At 34.8% G+C, this 21,470-nt stretch overlaps 1 protein-coding gene and 1 long non-coding RNA gene across 2 annotated transcripts; both read right to left on the bottom strand.

Annotated features, from left to right (window-relative positions):
* Positions 1-6,686: 6,686 nt before the first annotated feature.
* Positions 6,687-10,149, bottom strand: LOC110453729. Its single transcript, XR_002463305.1, has 2 exons — positions 8,986-10,149; positions 6,687-8,930 (listed from the first exon to the last, which is right to left on the bottom strand). It is a non-coding gene; the product is annotated as an uncharacterized LOC110453729 (long non-coding RNA).
* A 149-nt stretch (positions 10,150-10,298) lies between these two features.
* LOC110453728 (DET1- and DDB1-associated protein 1-like) lies at positions 10,299-21,114 on the bottom strand. The gene is made up of 5 exons (XM_021502817.1): positions 21,064-21,114; positions 18,852-18,932; positions 18,257-18,308; positions 15,907-15,968; positions 10,299-15,294 (listed from the first exon to the last, which is right to left on the bottom strand). Exons 1-5 carry the CDS (start codon positions 21,064-21,066, stop codon positions 15,184-15,186), a joined length of 309 nt encoding a protein of 102 aa, XP_021358492.1. The 5' UTR covers positions 21,067-21,114; the 3' UTR covers positions 10,299-15,183.
* Between the last annotated feature and the right edge of the window lie 356 nt (positions 21,115-21,470).

Genomic DNA, 21,470 nt, shown 5'->3' on the forward strand with positions numbered 1-21,470 from the left:
TCAACTGTCAAATCTATGAAAGGATATAGGTTACCAATTGTCAAATCTATGACAGTGTGTAGGTCACCAACCGTCTATATGAAAGTGTGTTAGTCGCTAACCGTCAAATCTATGAATCTACCAAGGACTGTCAGTCACTAAATGACAAATCCATTGAAGTATGTAGGTCACTAAATGACAAATCCATTGAAGTATGCATGTAGGTCACTAAATGACAAATCCATTGAAGTATGTAGGTCACTAAACTCAATTCCAGAAAGTATATGGGTCACCTACTGTCATATCCACTAAAGAATGTAAGTCACTAACCAACAATTCCAGAAAAGTATGTAGGTCACCAATCGTCAACTCAATCAAAGTATGTAGGTCACCAATCGTCAACTCAATCAAAGTATGTAGGTCACAAATCGTCAACTCAATCAAAGAATGTAGGTCATCAATCTTAAAATCAACCATTGTTTGTAGATAACCTACTTTCAAAACCATCAAAGTATTAAGGTCATCAATCCTAAAAACAATAAAGTTTATAGGTCACCAACTGTCAAATACACGGAAATATGTAGGTCACCAACTGTCAAACACACGGAAGTATGTAGGTCACCAACTGTCAAATACACGGAGGTATGTAGGTCACCAACTGTCAAATACACGGAGGTATGTAGGTCACCAACTGTCAAATACACGGAGGTATGTAAGTCACCAACCGTCAAATCCGATAAAGTATATAGGTCACCAACTGTCAAATACACGGAAGTATGTAAGTCACCAACTGTCAAATACACGAGGGTAGGTAGGTCACCAACTCTCAAATCTTTGAAAGTATTCAGGTCACCAACCGTCAAATTCACCACAGTTTGTAAGTCACCAACCGTCAAATCATGAATGTATCAAATCATGTAGGTCTCTTCCATTCTTTGGTAAGAGAGTTTGTTTACAATGAATCGTAAACCATAAGAGACCACACATAAAGAAAGTTTAGATTTTTCTTTGTTTTATTTGAACATAATTATAAGTATTTATATGGTCTGTTTAACATTTATTATGGGTTGCAAATATATCTCCAACATGCGCTATTGTTTTGCATGCCATTAAACACGTTACAAATATACGTGTTAAAGACGTGATTAATGTGATCGATTATTTACACTTTTCAACATTGTTTTTTTTTGTTTTTGTTTTTTTATATCGGTAGCATTTACCAGAAACACTCACTTATGCTGTTATACTTAATGTTAAACTTTCAGTAATACGGCGTATATTGGAGTCGGAATTTGAGGTTAGGTGCAAAGCCACACAATGAACGAAACAATGATTAAACAGCTTCTGCGCTAGCCCGAGTTTCCTCTGGCCCGGACCTCAGACTCAGAGATTTTGACAGATAGATGCCCACACCAGACATCTATATGTCAAAATGTCTAAGTCTGGTGTCAGGGCCAGAGAGGAAACTCGGGCTACTTTGCACCAACTCTCAAAATATTCAACTGTTTATTTCGTAGTTTGGATTTTAACACCCCCCCCCCCCCCCCCCCCCAAAAAAAGAAAAAGAAACGTGTTGGGGTACGATAAAGCTAGAAATTGTTTCAACTTATTTGGATTCTTTTTAACTAAATAGATCAATCGTTTGTATCCCACAGAGTTCAGCAAATGTTGACAGTAGATAATAAGATACAAGGATATCTCCACATGACACCTGTGTGGGTCAGCCACTGTAGCTTTAGAGTGTATAATTAGTCTAATTAAATATGAATATTTGCAAGTTCATAGTTTCTATTCACGCTAAATACATTAAAAGTCGTGAGCGCGAAAACAACTGGTGACATAAAATCTCAGTTTGGCGACACATGTTCATAGCAAAACCAATTGGCGACACAGAATGTTTCCTTAATCTGAGCCCTGCTATTGCTTATACTTTGATTATAATTATTAACCTAATTGGTTATAAAGATATGTAGTTCATGAAATGATATAGTGTCCTATAGTTTGCCCTCTGGTCAGCACAAGCACCAATACAAAAGAAACTGAACCATGTCACAGGATTAGGATACATAATTTATACAAACATAGTATTACCCTTTACTATTCGACGACTATTTTCTTTCATTAATAAATATGCAATATTGATACAACCTTCATTTATAATGAAGGAAACACTTCAATTATGTTCGACATGTAAAAGGTTATCAGTATACAAATTTCTACACACGGTGGATACCCGAGATGGGATGCAGTGTAATCATAGGCTACTTGAAATAGTTAGATGTCATCACAAGTTCATGACATGGGAAATTATGGTGGTGCTCTACTAAGCTAGCTAATCTATTAGAAAGATACTAATTAATTTGGCAGCAATCCATATGATACAGGTTTTTTAATTAAACTATTTTAGCCATTTCATGTCGGCTATATTTAAAAAATGGTTGCAACTCCACACATGGAAAATATTTAAGTGGCTTCTATGGCAACCCAAGTTGTCATTTATTCATGGAGCAAAGTTGATCCAGTACTTAACCAAATTATATAAGATATCTTATAAAAGATACATACGACTTGGTGTGCTTAAAGGGGCGTAACCGAGATTTCCAGGTCAGAAAGCTAGATAAGTTATCTTCATCAACATTTACTGAACCCCATGGGTCAGTGGTTTTTCTACGGGTACTCCGGTTTTTCTCCGCCACCAATACTGGCACGTCCTGCAATGACCATAGCTATTAATAGGACGCTATAGAAAAGCACAGACAAACAAACCAAGTGTCTCCCTGGGCACATGTCTTCATATGTCTTTTGATGTGGTGAGAACGTGAAACACTGAAAAAAAACCTCCACAAGAAGCAGTTTTAAAGGTAAAGGGTATAAACCAGTTAAACTTCTCGTCATTGCCACTATGGGTAAATATGTTTAAGACCCTTTAAAAAGAAATATTCCATAACAAACGCAGGTAGAAATTTGATTGTTTTAAAGTAGAAATAGGAGAGCAGGTGTCCAACTTTGGATCTTTTTCTTGGAAAGCCTACACAATACCAATGTTACCATACAGGATGTATACAAGCATCAAAATGAATGTCCAATTTGCTGGCCGCAATGAGTGTCCAATTTACTGGCCGCAATGAGTGTCCAATTTACTGGCCGCAACGCATATGAAAAATTTGGCAGGGGATGTTACTTTAAGCCGGAAGAACTTATTTGGCTGCTTCATGTAACTCCAAGTAAATACAGGCTGGAACTCTTCTACGCGAGTATATCCGATACAGCGGACGTTTTACCTTAAAGGTTTATGGCAGAATAATACTGTAACGAGATTCATACAGTTAAAGTGCTTGATATGGTAAAGGATCTATGTCCCACTTCACTGTAGTTTTTCATGCACAGTAACTTAATTTCGTTTTGGATATAACTGAAGCAAAGTATTTGCCAGAAACTTCCTCTGACCAGATAGCTCAGTCGGTTAGAGTGATAGTAAAACAATCTGAAGTTCGGGGTTTGAATCCTGGCTTGCCTGGTCTCGCTGACTTTTTTATATTCAGAACACTGCTGATTATATCATATTTATTTCAGCTCTATTGTCTTTACTTTTCATAAAAAAAAACGCAAGGTATGGCTTTCTTTTCAGAAAAGATAAAGTCTCTCCTGAAAAACAGTTCCCAGTGGAAAGTAACAGTTTTTGGCAATGGCAGGAGAGTCCTTAAATTCATATTATGACAGCGATTTTACATTGAAGGTCAAAACAAGTGTCATGAGACACGTGGTTTATACATGCATCCAAAGTATTATCAATAATCAATTAAATCACGTTATCGAAAAACGAGTTTATATTATACATATGCATATAAAAATAGTATGTAGACAAATTATCAAAGTCAACAATCAACTGATTGTTTACAGATAATATGTAGATTAGATAGACACACAATAACAATCATCAATATCATTAAAATAAATAAAATAAATATACAACATTTGATATAGCGCCCTATCTAGCTAACATAAGCCACTCTAGAGCGCTTTAGAGTACATAGATATACAATTTAATACAATGAATACAATTAACATATACATTAATCAATACAATTTTGAAGAATTCGCAGGAGCTGACTTATCAGGCGCTAACTACAAGTCCTATGCCACCTGGCTAATATCTCCCTATGTGTGAATGCCTGCGTGTGTGCTGGAGATGTATTTTGTTCTGTTTGGTCCACACAAACACAAATACCGTCATACCATACAAACAGAAATACCATTGTTCCACACAAAAGCAAGTCACGGGATCTACAAAAACACATTGTCATCGGTTTAAACAAAAACAATATTTCATTGGTTTACACAAATGCGAGCCATCGGGGGCTTACGACTATCTATTGTTATTGGTTTTAAACCCCCCACAAATTTGTCATTGGTCCACACGAATATATGTTATAATTGGTCCATACAAGGCAAGCTATGATTAGTCAACACAAACATATTGTGAAGTTATCATAGGTCAATACAAATTATTATTGATCCATACCAACACACACAAGTACTGAATGTGATTGGGGCCATAACAAATAAAAATTCTCCCCAAAAACAGGCAATCGTAAAATGATGCAGTTGAGGTTGTAGTAGTGTTCGAAATACTATAATACACCTATATACCAAATTTTGACGAAATCAGTCATATCAAAATTTTAACCAATAAGAGGCAAGTCCTACGCCAGCATTTTTTTCTTATCAAAACAGAAAACTGTTGTAGCGTTTGCCGTACTATTATGCACAATAAACCAAATTTTAGCAAAATCGGTTAATCTCTAAATTTTGACCAATCAGAGGCCATGGCGGCCATGTTCGATGACTGAGGGGGAAAAGGAAAGGTCATTAACATATCACCTTCCATTCAAAGTAGAGAATATCCTTGACCTCAAAGTGAGAACTTGGGTAGTAGCAATGAAACAAGGCACACTAATAAACATAATAAACAAGAGGCTCAGGGGCCTTGGTAGCTCGTCTGGAATTTTCTATTTTGATTTAATACCTGTTGACTACTGTACACTTTTATCAAATAGTGCAAACACATAAGCTGTAGCAAGGACTAGGGGCATGCATTACAATGCGGACATAGATATATTTGTTGTCAAAAGGTAGGGGATCTCAACTCTTTCCCATACCAAAGGGGTTAGGCGGAGCTCAAGTCCAATCCTAGTAACATGAAAGTAGTCATCTCTTAATGGCCACTAATTGTTTATTTTGTTATATGGTTGTTATCTGAACTGGTTCTATGTTATAAACCAAAAAATAAGCCACAAGGGGTGGGGCTGGATCCCCATGCCAATTCTGGTAGCATGAATGAAGTTGTCTCACTTTAAGCCTAGCAGTTGTTTATGGTTATATGGATTGGATGTGAAATGTTGTCATATTATGACCATAGTAATAGGTCAAGGCCATTTTATTTTGCAAACTTTGTCAGGTAAAAAATCCCAGGAATTTTTAAACCAGTGTCAGGACTCTAGACCTTTATTTTATTCGCAAGCTTGTATTACCCAACCTCTGGAAACTACCACCTAAATAGCATGAGTGTAGGTCTTTAGTTCTTCATCAGAAGTCACTTGAGCTTTTGACACATATGACCTATAAGGCCTTGAAAGCAGTCCAATGTAAGTTTTGGTCGCAAAATTTATCTGCCTCTATCTCAGGAATTTATCAGCCAAATATCATGACCCTACGTCTTCTGCTTCCTCAGAATAAGTATTTTTTAAGTTTTTTGACATATTTTACTTCTGTTCCTGTGAAGTAGGTCAAGGTCGCTTTCTTTCAAAAACATTGACAGCCTCCTTCCCAGAAAGCTACATGTCAAATATCATGAATCTAAGCCTTTGTTTATTCAGAGCAAGTCGTTTGAAGAGTTTTACATCTCTCACCTCTGTGACCTTGAAAGTTTGTCAAGGTCAATTTTGTTCAAAAGTTTATTAGGCTTTGACAAAGGAAGCTTCCAGACAAAAACAAATGCATCATGATTTTAGGTCTTTCGGTTCTGCAGAAGTTGTTTGAAGTTTTATGACATATTTGACCTCATTGACCTACAAAGGTCATTTTGTTAGCAAATTTTGTTGGGCTCAGTTAAAAATATCTTATGCATTTCTGTTCCTCAGAAGAAATTGTTTTGATTTTTTTACGTGTATATCCCAGTGAATTTGAGAGTAGGTCAGTCATTTTTTTGCAAACTTTGTTGGGCTCCATCCAAGCAAGCTTTCAGCCAAATATATAATGATTATAGGATTTCTGGTTCTTCAGAACAATTTGTTTGAAGTTTTTCACATGCTTGACCTCTGTGATCTTGAGAGTAAGTAAAGACTTCAGTGGTCTCCCTGCAGAATCCTGTTTTCCTTCTTTATCCATGGCTTAGGAGACATTGAAGCCTAACATAGGTAACCTACGCCTATTACAATAGGTTGAATCTATTGTTTTCATTCACTTTTTCTGAGTTTTTAATTTTTGTCTCTCTTGGTATCTATACTTAGGCCCATTTTCTGCCAGGAGATCATGTTGTGTTGATAGGTCATTAGACTCAATATATCACACCATGCTTTACATAGGTTTAAAAATAAATGGTGAAAAAGTGAAATCAGAAATGTTTCCAAAACCTTGATCAGGAAATCAGGTACTAGCAGTATGTTTCTGTTGTCATGTGTACTGAAAATAATAAGTCTCAAACGATCAAATTTCTTCTCAGTTTTATTACCCTTCCAATTCCATACAAATTATGACATTTTACATCTGTACATTTGTAAGCCCAGATAACATACTGGTCAGCTATTCCGAAGAACAATACTGGCCGTCACACTGATACAGCTGGGGCGAGTATACAGAGTTACAAACTAGGCCGACCACCGGTATCAACAGCACTACAGAAGGCAAGTACGCCATCTCTTAGCCCTTTCACCACTGTAGACCATAATGGACTCATCCAGATCAATAAATAGTAGAGTTTACTAAAGTTACATAGGGGAGAAAGGGTTAACACTGTATATCAAATTTGATTTTAGTAGATAGAGAATAATGGTTCGTGTTACTCTCCAGTAGTAGACTTAAGGTAAATAGTACCACTGCATCAGTTCCACTCAAACGATTTTTTGACCTGGAATATCCTCCCTTAGTTTAAAAGACGAAACAGCCAAAAGGATTTTTCTGGCTTAGAGTAACTTCCCCTGTCAGGCTTTTCATAAGCTTTGCAGAATCGTGACCCATAAAATGAACACTAATTTTTAATTTATATGACAAGATGGCACGATTGATATTACACAAGATCTGTTTTGTACAGGTCCTCATGTTGCTTTTTTTTCTTTTTTTTTCTCAATTTCTTCTTTTCAAATATTCACATTTCTAACAAATATAATTCTGTAAACTCATAGCAACATATGAATTTTATGGAATACTTCTTTTGAAAAGGTCTTAAACAAACAACGGTAATAATATTGTTTAACTTGTTTGTACCCTTGTAGCAGTTTGGGTGGTACATCATCATAGACCTTGGTAGGATTACTACGCATTTTAACAAGTATGTTGAGTGGAAAAAGAAAAAAAGCAGTGTCTTTCAAATTAAATCAAACTAAAACAAACCTATTTTTCCAAACAATTATTATAAATGAAGTTTAATCCCAACTATATTTTTTGCATTTCAGGCCAATAAATACTAAACATTTTAAAATGTGATGTTTCTTTTTAAAAACAGTATAGCAATAACAATTGTTCATATTGTGTCATGCAGTGTGTATTCCAACAAAAATGGGTTTTTTCGGGTTGGTTTAAAAAATGAAAGTCCTCCCATCTAGTCTTTCTAACTGCTTAAAATATTTAATGGCAATTCATACAAAAACCTCTCATGAAATAAGAAACAGAATCTTTCAACATTTCTAATAGAGCATAAGAAAGGCAAATAGCATTTAGGACATTAAGACGAAAATGTAAGGTGTAAAATCAAGTAAGATCTGTAAGCAGGTATACATGTAATAAATAACAATGAATACTATATCCAGACTTTGTTTATGGAAAGGTGTTTCGGTGGAGGAGGAGATACAATGGTCGGTGTTAATATACAAAAGTACATGAGAATTAAGCTCATTCACCCCTACATATTTAAACTGGACTGGCCAAAATTTTGATTCGGTAAGGTTCAAATGTGACTTTAGGGGTGAATGGGTTAAATGACTGTTTCAGTTTTGTAAACAAATGTAATTTAAGAGCCAGGCCTTCAATCAGACAAACTGGGAAACATTATATTAGGAATTTACCAGATCAAAAATACTATACATAAAAAGATGGTGTAGATAAGCTCTAAAATGGATTATAACTACATACTTACAAACATTGTAGATACAGATTATTAACAATAACATTATAAAAATACAATCTGATAAGAAAAAGATTCTTGTTTCAACCATAAGTCTTGTACCATTTAGACCTTCCCTAAATACTCAAACTCTGTGGTGCTAAGCATAGCTTACTTCAAATGCCTGTTTTGGACCTTTGCCCATATTTAGCAGAAAGTCCTGTCTAAAACATTAGCCAGTACTGAGCAAAGTGTCAGTCAGTGCTTAGAACAGTGTCCTATTTCGGACCTTGCGGCGTATTTAGCACAAAGTCATGCCTTGAACCTTAGCCAGTTCTTCGCACAAAGAACTGACTTTGACTGTGGCCAGTACTTAGGTAGTACAATGTCCTGAATTGAAACTTGGCCAGCGCTTAACAGAACCTCTTGTCTTTGACCCAGGCCAGTGCTTAGCACAAATTATTACAGTGAGCCTTGTCCAGTAAATAGCACAAAGTTCTGCCTCTGACCTTTGCCAGTACTTAGCACAATGTCCTGCCTTTGATCTTGGCCAGTGCTAACACAAAGTCCTGCCTTTAACCTTGGCCAGCTGCTGTTGACCTTGCTAGTGCTAACACAAAGTCCTGTCTTTGACCTTGGCCAGTTCTTACACAAAGTCCTTCCTTTGACCTTGGCCAACTGCTGTTGACCTTGGCCAGTGCTAACACCAAGTCCTGCCTTTGACCTTGGCCAGCAGCTGTTGACCTTGGCAAGTGCTAACACAAAGTCCTGCCTTTGACCTTCTGCTGTTGACCTTGGCCAGTACTTACACAAAGTCCTGTCTTTGACCTTGGCCAGTGCTATCACAAAGCCCTGTCTTTGACCTTGGCCAGCTGCTATTGACCTTGGCCAGTGTTAACACGAAGTCCTATTTTGGAACTTGGCCAGCAGTCAGGCTTTCATCAGTACAATATCCAGCCATATTAATTGCAGGAAGTACATGGTATAAAATTCTGCCTTACACCACAGTACTTAGCACAAGAACCTCATCTCATCAAATAGCTAAAAAAAATGCATAAATCATACATAGCATTTTCTAATCATCTACCACTATTACATTGAAACAGACTTTTACATAACTGTAGCTCCTATACACAGACCATAATGCTCACTAAACCAAGACGAAAACAACGTTAGCTGTAGGGTTTATACCGAGGTACAATGTACAGCCAATGTAGGGAAATCAGCTTTTAGATGCCATGCAAGTAGTAGGCAGTTACTAAATTAGATGGAAATTCATAGTTTTCATGAATTTTCATTTCTTCTAATGTTTGTTTGTTTGAAAATACAAATGCTATGACAATTAAACCAAAATTTGTGTATGCAAAATATAGAAATGTTGTATTTTTATGGGATTGAGAATTAACCAGTATCTATATTTCACCTTTGCAATTAGTTTTCAATATATATATATATCAACATTGTAAAACACTAAGTAATATGCTTCACAAAATTAATATACAGCTATTTATTGACATTATGTGGAATCAAACTATTGTACAACTAACACCTATATTTTATATTGGTTTTTAATCAGGAACTAGTTCAATTAAGTGTAATTCACTTAAGGATCCCTGACCCACTGCACTGTATATATTATTTTTTATATACAGTAACCTCCTCTTAATTTCATGTTGGACATTTGGACCCGGACAATTCTGTTGACCAGGTAGCTAAGTCAGTTAGAGCAAGAGTACAAAAGTCTGACATTAATGATTCGAACCCCCACCTAGCAACGCTGAATTTTTACACTCAGAACACAGTTTTTGATTATGTTTTATTTATTTCTTCTTTATAATTTTTTCATAAACATTCTGCTATGACATGTATGGTTTTCTTTTCAGATTATTTTTTTAAAAGCTAAAGTCATTCAGGAAAAAATAAATTTCCAATATATAGATTAAATTCTTGACAGTGGAACAGGGACCCTTAACGAAGGATTAGTAATTAACAAAAGTTAAAGTTTCAATTCATGTAAAGTTTATTCTTACTTAGTAAATACAAACACAAAATGCATGTTGAGTTTTAAAATCATCACTATAAAACAAAAGCCATGAACATTTACACATTTGTAACGAGATAAGAATATATTTACAAATTTGAAAACATGTTTGAAAAAAAAAAAAATGTGAAAAGACTGACTTGTCATTCAAGTTATTAGAATCTGATTACAATGAACACTAAAATCTGTCCATAATCAATGTCAATTTCATAACATAAATTTGGTCACATTGGACTCATTCCTACCTGCAACACATGGAAACGTTTATGAACCAATTCCAAGATTTGATTCATAAACGAATTTTACAACAAATTTTATTCATTGCATTCTATATGATCAATATGCCTCCAAAAAACGTGTTCCTTCAAGATTTTTTAATGACAAATAATTTCATTCAAAAACGATTTTCAACCAAAACTTTTCCTGACCAATACAGATGAAATGAACGGAAAAATAAAATTGTGAAGTTACAAAAGAAACAGCTTGTTAACAGTTTTGTACTGTCATATTTGTAACATATACAATTATCAGCACCAAAAATGTGTTGCTAGGTAACAATGTGTACTTATATTAATTTAAGTTAAACTAATAAGCAAGTCCACAGCTAAATACTTCAAACATCAGGTCGGTTTCAAAAAAATGTATTCCTATAATTGATGATTTCTAAGAATAATTGATGATTTCTTAAGAAATGCTTTTCCCCCAGCAGGTCTTGTATGTAAAATTAAAAAAAATATCTTTCTTAACTTAACCAATTTTGAAGCTAATTATATAAACTTTTATCTTATTACCTCATGTCTTACTTTACCATCTAACTTGAAAACTAAAGTCTGTACAATGCCACTATTGTCATTGGTTCTTAGATTACAAACCGGAGCATGCAACTGTAAATTTAATCTTGATGGATCATACCAGAGGTGAAGGCTAAAAACGTTTGAGGCGCTTTTTACAGGCTTTACATCAAGAGGTGAAGGACGGACTCAAAGGTTAATAGCATACCATCTGTTTAACAAAGGTTAATAGCATATAACTTAAAGATAATCAGGAAATATTCAATAAGCATGTGGCATTGACTCTCCTTTACAGTGAATATAACTATACCCAATAATGGAACTCAGTACCTGAACAAACCATTCTCAAAAAGTAATGCCCACAAATAGACTAAATTCTACAAAACACATCCGACATAATTTCTACGTGTTGTTTCTTATCAAAATACTAAATTCTATACAAAACACTGGAGTATTTAACAGATCTTGTATTGCCTGAAGTAATAAATCATCAATTTTGCTCAAATTTCAAATTTTTTTTGCATCAGAAAATTTGGAAATATTAAATAATTTTTGGTTTCCAAACATAAAAGTCCATTGTACATTAATTTTCTGGTATATCAGAATGTCGGAGCCAATCATAAAAGTGATTATACCAGATGATTTTCAACAAATTCATTATCATCATTATCCTGCAATAAGCTAAGTGGCCAACAAATGATCTCTAGCTAGGGTTATCACAGGACAGTGAAATAACATTTGTTGGCTTTTCTACTGAACTGCAACAGATACAGGTACAGGTAGGTTTATTATCCGACATTTACTGCCACATAGATACGGTCATTCACATGATGTCTTATAAAGAATGAAACAAGGAAACTTCTTTATTTAAGTCTTCTGTAGTTTGATGCATGTTAATTGGTAGGTTGGAAAAATATTAACCCTTTCACCACCGTAGATCATGATGGACTCATCCATATCAATGCATTGAAGGGTCTACTAAAGTTACATAGGGGTGAAAGGGTTAACACTACAACACCGAATGGGACATTGGTTCATAGGACAATTTCCAATATTTTCATCTTGACCAGTTATACTGAATCATCACAAAAGGTACCTACACACCAGACTGGACACAGGACATTGTATTCAGCACTGTTCAACTCTTGAAATGTTTTTCTTTTCACAAAATGTTAAGGATATATGCTATTTTTACTGGGACTGAATCTCCTCTTCCAAAAGAGTTCCGAACTCAACAAAAAACCTTAAAATAATCTTATAGTAGTAATTTGGATTTTGTTAATTAATTGACGACACATGTCATGTGTATACAAAGCATATACACAGATTTTTTCCTGCTATTAAACTGAGTGTTCAAGGGAGATAAATAATTTAATTGAGGGGAGATAACTTAATTTACAGATATGTCTTGGGTAGCATGTATCCTTAGTGTTTCGTTTTACAATTGCTTACAAAAGCACTTACTCGCTGAGGTTCAACTCCATGAATTGGTCCAAATTGTGTAAGTTTCCTAACTACGATATATATTGCATATGAATTAAAACTGTTATGAAAATCACAAAAAAAAGAAAAATCATTACACATGGCCATGCATGTAGGCGTATTGACGCAGAAAAATGGATTTACACACAAAAACAGCCTATCTGTCTTCGTCTTCAAATTTGTTTATCTCTTTTCATACACAAACACCGGAATAATTCATACATCACCTTTTTGTAAAGCTTAAGCACTTCTACCTATAAATTGTCCATGACCCATCTCATATCATGTTTAAAGAAACTACACATGTGTTATGATTAATCATGGATTAACAGATTTGTTCTAATTATTACTTATGTTTTAAAAGATAATTTTTTCATGTAAATTTGAATTAATCAATATTGTTTGTGAACAATTTCTTATGTGTAAAACATGCATGTTGAGTGAAATATGATTTAATCTCCTCAAAAACAAGTACAAAAATGACAATCAGCAAAATCTAGACAGTGTGCATGGAATATAAGTGATCTACAGTCATTAAAACTAAAAAGCCTACATAATTGGACAGTTCTGTTAAAACACCTGGGAATAGCAATCATCTTTGGCATTTAATATTTTTTCCTTCCAGAATTTAGTCATGCAGTCTGAATTTATAAATTTACAATGAATTTTGTAAGTGAAATATGCCAACCTTACTCTTGTATATATGTAGATGTTTACATCATTTATCCTACATACTAAAGGTAGGCTTTACAGTGAACTTTTACACCAACTTACGCCCACACAGTGGGGAACTCACCTGTCAAATAAATCCGTGAATAATCAAATCTCATACATTAACCAAGTGAACATTTTTTTTTACCAACAATTAAAATTTATCTGATATAAACAAACCTGTCAAAGAAAAGCAGTTATTTCCTTGCATAACGTGTACCTCCTTTTGGCTTGCACTCATTAATAGTTTGAGTTGATCCTAGTTCAGTGAAAAAACAGGTAGTATTGTATAATGTGATCCCTACAGTGTAGGCTCAGTAGATTCTGGTTTTCAGACACATTCGTCATTTATTTTACTGATAGATGCCACAAAGTTGTCCAACACATCGAACTGACACACACAGGACTAGGTAGCCAATCATAACGGTTACCAGTTTGGATCAGTCAAACCCAGGACTAACCCTAGCGGTTACAAGTTATTACCCAGGACTACCCCGACAGGTTACCAGTTATTACCCAGGACTAACCCGACAGGTTACAAGATATAACCCTGGAATAACCCTACTGGTTACCAGTTTCGATCAGTCAAACCCAGGACTAACCCTACAGGTTACCAGTTTGGATCAGTCAAACCCAGGACTAACCCGACAGGTTACAAGATATTACCCTGGAATAACCCTACAGATTACCAGTTTGGATCAGTCAAACCCAAGACTAACCCTAGTGGTTACCAGTTATTACCCAGGACTAACCCTAGTGGTTACCAGTTATTACCCAGGACTAACCCTAGTGGTACCCAGTTATTACCCAGGACCAACCCAACAGGTTACAAGATATTACCCTGGAATAACCCTACAGGTTACCAGTTTGGATCAGTCAAACCCAGGACTAACCCTAGCGGTTACCAGTTATTAACCAGGACTAACCTGACAGGTTACCAGTCGGGAACAGTCATCACCCATGACTAACCCTAGTGGTTACCAGACATTAACCTGGAATAACCCTACATGTAACCAGATGGGAACAGTCATTACCCAGGACTAACCCTACTAGTTACCAGACATTACCCTGGAATAACCCTACAGGTAACCAGATGGGAACAGTCATTACCGAGGACTAACTCTACTGGTTACCTGTCATTACCCTGGAATAACCCTACAGGTTTCCAGTCGGGAACAGTCGTTACCCAGGACTTACTTTACCCGCTATGGATCTGTTTGACAAACACCATCTGTCTAACAGACACCATTATCATACAGTACATATATACATGTCTGACAGACACCATCTGTTCTACAGATCCATCTTTACCAACAAACACTACTGGCATACACACACCCATTTAAAAGATACCATTTGTCATATACATCTGTCCAACAGAACCCATCTGTCCAACAGAACCCATATACCCAACACAATTTGACCTCTGACACCAAGCTACCAAAACAGCATTTCCTTACTTAGATGGTGATAGTTAAATATTAATGATTTTACATGACTTGATAGATATTACAGCTTTGCTTTTCTACTTACAGATTTTCAGTTTGAAATCTTACGATCCTCAGAGAAGGTGTAAATACAACTAATTATATCACTTAATATTAATAGTTCATAAAAAATCTGAAAACTACAGGATGTATACATCATGGATATATATACACTTATCAAAGTAAAATTAAAACTATCATGACAACTGTTCGTCGATCATGTACATCCATAAAACTACATCTCTTCTCTGAAAAATCAGCCAATGAAAAGCCTTGTATCTTCAATGTAATGGCTTCTCCACTTCAGTAATGTCCAATAGCAGGTTGATTTGTAAGAAATGCTGTGCTTGGCCAGTCACACACATACATCATCCATTAGGATCCCTCGTCCTGCGAATTTAATCGTGGCATTTTGGTTGAAGGAGAATTTGTAGATTCAGAAGAATCTAGACTGGCTTTACTAGAATCCCTTTTCTTACTGACATTCTGTAACGAAAACAAAAATCCCAAAATAATACACGATGTTTGTAATAAAAGAATTAGAAAAGCTTGATGTGTAAAAATTAAACATCCTGTACTGTTCTGTTGGGAGGCACGGTAGTCTAGTGGTAGGACACCGGGCTCGAGACCGAAGGGTTGCAGGTTCATGTCATGCCACAGCACTGTGTTGTATCTTAGAGCAAGATACTTTACTACGCTTGTTCCAGTCTACTCAGCGGTAAATGAGTATGTGGTTGGGCAGTGCTAGAATTATTGAATGTGAGCGTTGAAATGGCAGCACCAGCTGTATGCTCCCCAATGAGTTGAGAAAGATATTGGCTGGTTGCAAAGGCCCTATAACCATGCCACAGATGATAATTTGTGAACCGCTTTGAGACGACCTACGAACTAGGTTGTGATAAAGCGGTATATGAGAACCTTGAATTATTATTCGGCCATTATTATTATTACTGAAAACTTTTGAACATTCTTTATCAAAAACCGTCTCAACATAGATCATATAATTAATATGAAGATCCTGTACCAAAAATGTGAGAACCTCAGGCATGTATACATTACTTACATTTATACAGTCTGACAGCTGTAAGTTTCACTTACCTTTTTATCCCACTGTTGATGGAGATACCGTAACAGAATGTTGGTCTTTTCTGTGGTAATTACTGGAAGCAAACATCAACAGCAGTCTATTAATTTATCGGGTTTTGTTATTACTATTGTTACTACTTTCTTATATCATTGCTTGATATTAGAAAAAATAAAGAGTTGTTTTTTGTTTTGTGATTTTTTTTATTGAATATAACATTGATTTAAGGGTACAAACAAAATGTATGCATATATGACCTGTACCATACTTATCAAACAATAAAACATCACTTATGAATGGCTTGGACAAGGTTATTTGATGACACTTGATAAGTTATATAAGAACTTAAAGCATGTCATTCAATTATCAGACAATATGATTCAGGCATCAAAACTTAGGTTCAAGGGAAATAACTCTATACACAAATTAACGCTTTCACCACTGTAGACCATAATGGACTCATCCATATCAATGCACGGTAGAGTCTACTAAAGTCACACAGGGGTGAAAGGGTTAAGGATCCCTGTACCATTGCCCCAAGTTGTAACAATGCATTAGATACTATGTTTCCCAGCAAGACAATAACTTTAATGAATCAATTCTGAAAAGAAAATCATATTTTGCAGGACTTGTATGGCTCATTGACGATAAAATAGGCGAAATATTATCAACAACAGTATCCTGAATGCAACAAATAATTAAGTTTGGCTAGACCCAGATTCAAACCTTGGATTTAAGATACCTGTAGTATGATTTTTGTTCTAACTAACTGAGCTACATGGTCTACAGAAGTGGCCCAACTGTGCTCCAGTTATATCCAAAATGACATTAAGGGGAGGTTACTGTATAAAGAAACAAGAGTACCGCGGGGCGGAACAATATACACCCGTCGAATGCCATATAGTGTTATATACTTTCATACATTGAAATAAGATCTGCATCATTCTAAGAGTGGTTAGCTGACATGCTATAAAAAATGTAGGAGAAAATCTCCAGACAAAATAATCAAAAACTGAAATGAACAAAGGGCAAGAACTTTTGCAAAAATTATTTAATCAAAGTTCTTTTAAGGGAGACACAACTTCATATCATGATTATAATGTATACCAAGTTTCAAAGAGATCCGTTGAAAAATGTAGGAGGAGATTGCCGGACAAAAAACAAATACTGAAATAAACAAAGGGCAATTACTTTTGCAAAAATTGTGGAATCAAAATTCTTTTCAAGGAAACACAACAACATATCATGATTTTTTAGCCTACTAAGTTTCAAACAAATCCGTCAAAAAATGTAGGAGGAGATCTCCGGACAACAAAATCAAATACTGAAATGAACAAAGGGCAATAACTTTTGGAAAAATTGCTGAATCAAAATTCTTTTCAGGAAGACACAACTTCATAACATGATTATAATTTATACCAAGTTTTAAAGAGATCGGTCGATAAAATGTTTGCCGGACAAACGAAAGTTTACGCCTGACAGACGGACGGACAACCCCATACCATAATATTTCCGTAAAATTTGACGAGCGTATAAAAACAGTGCTATGGAACAGGGATCCTTAAAGTCCATAGATGTACAGTCAGTTGTAATAATTGAGTAAAAATCTGAATCACATACACTAGATAAACAAAGACTTCAGCTAAGCTGTAAATATGATGGCATTGAAGACATTGCCAGTTATCAATCATCTCATCGTGCACAACATTTTTTAGCTATACAAAGACATTGTGATACAATATCCAATTACTCCTTACTGAAGATTATATAGGAAGAAACAGGATGCTATATTCAAGTACTTTTGATACTTTTAACAATTCAAGATTTTCAAATGTCTTATTATTATAATTAAATTTCGAAAAATACCCTGCTTTGGTTTCTTTGTTCTTTAGTTCACACACAACTAAATCAAAATGACAGAAAAGTATTGTGTAGAAGTCAGATTTGCAGGAAAACAATGTCAGATCTCGAGGTTTGTCCCTAGTTCAAAAAGAAACAAATCTGGTCTGATTAGTCAAACCATTTGAAACATTACAATAAAACCAAATCAGTCATGTTTTTCAACAAGAAAAAAGTGTTTTTACTTTGGAAAGGAATTTGTTGTAGGTTGTGTTGGAACCTCCAAGCAATAGCATAAAATTCCCTTATTTTAACAATAAGACTTGAAAAATCTTGCATAGCTGATGCACACACATTTTCAGTTAAGTCTGTTACTTATTCTTGCTCTTAATAAATGGACATGCTGCCCACAATTTTCATTGTATAACCAACTGTTGCACGAGGAGATTACCAACTATGTTAGACTTTAAAAGTAAACCAATGTACTTACTTTTGACTTTGTATTACGTCTTTAAATGTCCTTACCTTGTTCTGATGGAAAATCTTTTGTGGAAATATACACTCCAGGTTTCCGAACCTGTGAACAAAGAAATTAAATGAAAAATAAATGTGATTGGTTTCTTTCAATTTTATGTCAGAAACACTTTGTACCAATATGTAAAATCCATTCAATGTTTTATACAAAATATTTGATATTTTAATGTATGATAATTATGTATACATATACATATAAAAATTAATGATAGGATATACACTGTACGCCTTTCTTTTTCTACTTTTATCATCTTAATTTCTTTGCAAAATATAAGAATACTTCACTTTAACTCATTCACCCCTGAAATTTCATTATGAACTATTCCAACCTTTGAACTGGAAGAGTTCAAACGTGTCTTCAGGGGTGAGTGAGTTAAAAACACTTTGGAACCAATGGATACTGCGTAAATTTTAAAATTGACATAGATCTCATCTATATTTTTACCAATAATAACCAATTACATACTACTGAATACTCACAGTATTTATCCACAAAGAAGCCTTGGGGGGGGGGTGGTCTTACCTGACACAGGCTTATATCTATTGCAGTATAAATAATGTGTGCCTGTCAAACAATTGTACTTACTCCAACTTTACAGCTGGAATCTGTGTGGAACTTGGTAAAATTGCTCTCATTGTGGGACGGCAAACCTTTCAGGAAGTCAGCCTGAAATAAAGAATCTACATTGTATCTCGACCATAAGTCCAACAGCTGGCAATAAAGATCGGGAGTTAATTGGAGAGCTATATAGCTAACTCAACAATGCCTGGTAGTTACCAGGATACAAGTTTTTGGAGCAAAAATAAAGTTATTTTGCAATCACAAGGTACATTAGAGGTCAGGAGATCTAGGGGTATGCATATTTCCAGTGAGAAGTTGAAACAGAAATAACATGTATCTCTGTCCGAGTGGGTAAATGGTATTTTTTTATGAAAATGGACTGACAAGTGCCTATACTTATTGGACACAGAGCAGCATATACACACACAATGTATATACAATATACCACTAGTGTTAAACACTTACTGTTTTGATATACGTCACAGCATTAACTAAAAGTTTGATATTCTCCCTGTTCCATGACCTCATGATCCCAACCTAGTTTAATTGCCAGCTATATCTTAATGAAACTTTTTTTTACCAATGTAGCTTAGAGCTCTCATTAATGATATTAATGATATTAATGATATTAATGATACTATAGTCGTCAAATTGGTGACATACACTCGTTGTGTACAGGCAGGTAACATTGTTACTGTGTACAGGTAAGTTCTAGATCTAAACTTGGGCTAAAACAATAGAAAATATTGCACTGCCATCTGATTGACTGTGAGTTGATAACCAAACCATAACAAAATCGTAAATAGAACCACAACATCGTGTACCTATCCAACAAAGATAAGTATTTTCTGTGGAAACTGCATATAGAATGAACGACCAACAACCCCCCCCACTGAAAAACAGATTATAATAAACATGTACAGTACTTGAGCACTGGCAAATCTGTGTTAAAAGGCAGACTTGGCTATTTAATCAAATATTACCTTATTTATATATATAAGACCAATATGTAAACAAACAAGTCAGAACTGGTCAAGATTATCTCATGCACATACAAATAAATACTCAATGAAGAGAGTTTGAATTCCATAACTGATTTTTCTATTTCCATTTTATTTTATTTTTTATAAACATATACCCCTTATAAGTAACAATTATAGTGTGTGTCTATTTATACGATATATGAATGCATGTATTCCTTACGATAAACAATCATGTGATACAGATTAGGGCCCCAGGTTTTCTTTTAATGGAATGCTCCCATGTATATATATACATATTTCTGGTGTCGAAAGGGAGACATGTGGTGTGGACTTGTTATTAGAGATTAATAATATTCTTGTCAAACCATCATAGACGGATGCAAGTACCAAATTCTACAAAATCACTGGAAATTCATCATGAGTTGCTAACTAATAAAAGTCTTTCATTTTTATGTTGTTCATTAGGTGTGTATAGATAGTTACAACCAATCACATGACTTGTTTGTTTATATTTATACTATAAATGTGACGACATTGCATGTATTTTAATTTACTAACATATAGCTTGCCAAATATGTGTCCGTATATAACAGTTAGTCACATTTGGTGTTTAAATACTTGATAAACATTGATCTATCTATCTATATGTTATACTCCACAGAGACAAAAAAAAATGGCTTTAATGCTGAGGGGACATGTTATATTGTTAGTTTACGCAGTAAAAATACTGATTATACATATGCAATAAGACAACCTCCGTGTAGTACAACAATATTCAGTCTTATGGTCAAAGCGGCCCGTCGGAAAGATATTCTCTACAAATAAATCCACAAAATTGGAATCTTTTGCGTTCATCAAAATTCAAACACAAATTATCTGTGGCCATATGCATTTGAAATTTTTGTGTTTTTATTTCCGAGTGGTCATGACTAAAATGGCGCTTCTCACTTTTGATGGATAATGTTTTCGCAACAATTTTGATACTCTTGCAGAGAACATGTCTGGTTGGCAGAGGACATGTCTGGTAGAAACATTTGTCGGGAATGGCAGATGGATCAAACTGAGAATTTGATTCAGATATTTCATTGTTTTCACATTCATAAATCTACATTTCAAAATAACAACTTGCAACACTAAATTACCATTCTTGTTAAAATATCGTTCTTATGTGCAGTCAATTAGGCCTATGCAAAGCAGAGTATAAAGTTCAACATTTAGGCGGCCTAAAGAATATTCTTCCAACTGTCACTTACCATCTTCACTGTCCGCCATTAAAATATGCACATAATTTTAGGGACGAAAATACGGAACAAAATATCCGGAATTAAACCAAAAAACGAAACACTTTATATGATAGTCTTTTTAACAGTATTGATGTGTTCTTTTTCATATCATCTGACGTAAAATCTTAAAGGAACAGAAAATAAAATGTTATCACCTTTTTTACTTTACATTATCAGCTAAAGTGAATTCAGTTTTTCGAAGTATAAATTGAAATATAAGATAGTAGATTGGCTACCAGAATCTATGTATTCATATAAAAAATGTTGATTGTTTGTTTAGGTCCTAGGTTAATATCTAAGTCCATGGTGTATGAATTTGACGAAATTAGTAAATTTCCTCAAAAATATACCGGAAATATCTTACCGCTTCTTGATAT

The sequence above is a fragment of the Mizuhopecten yessoensis genome, unplaced genomic scaffold (assembly GCF_002113885.1).
Source record: "Mizuhopecten yessoensis strain PY_sf001 unplaced genomic scaffold, ASM211388v2 scaffold7493, whole genome shotgun sequence".
Lineage (NCBI taxonomy): Eukaryota > Metazoa > Mollusca > Bivalvia > Pectinida > Pectinidae > Mizuhopecten > Mizuhopecten yessoensis.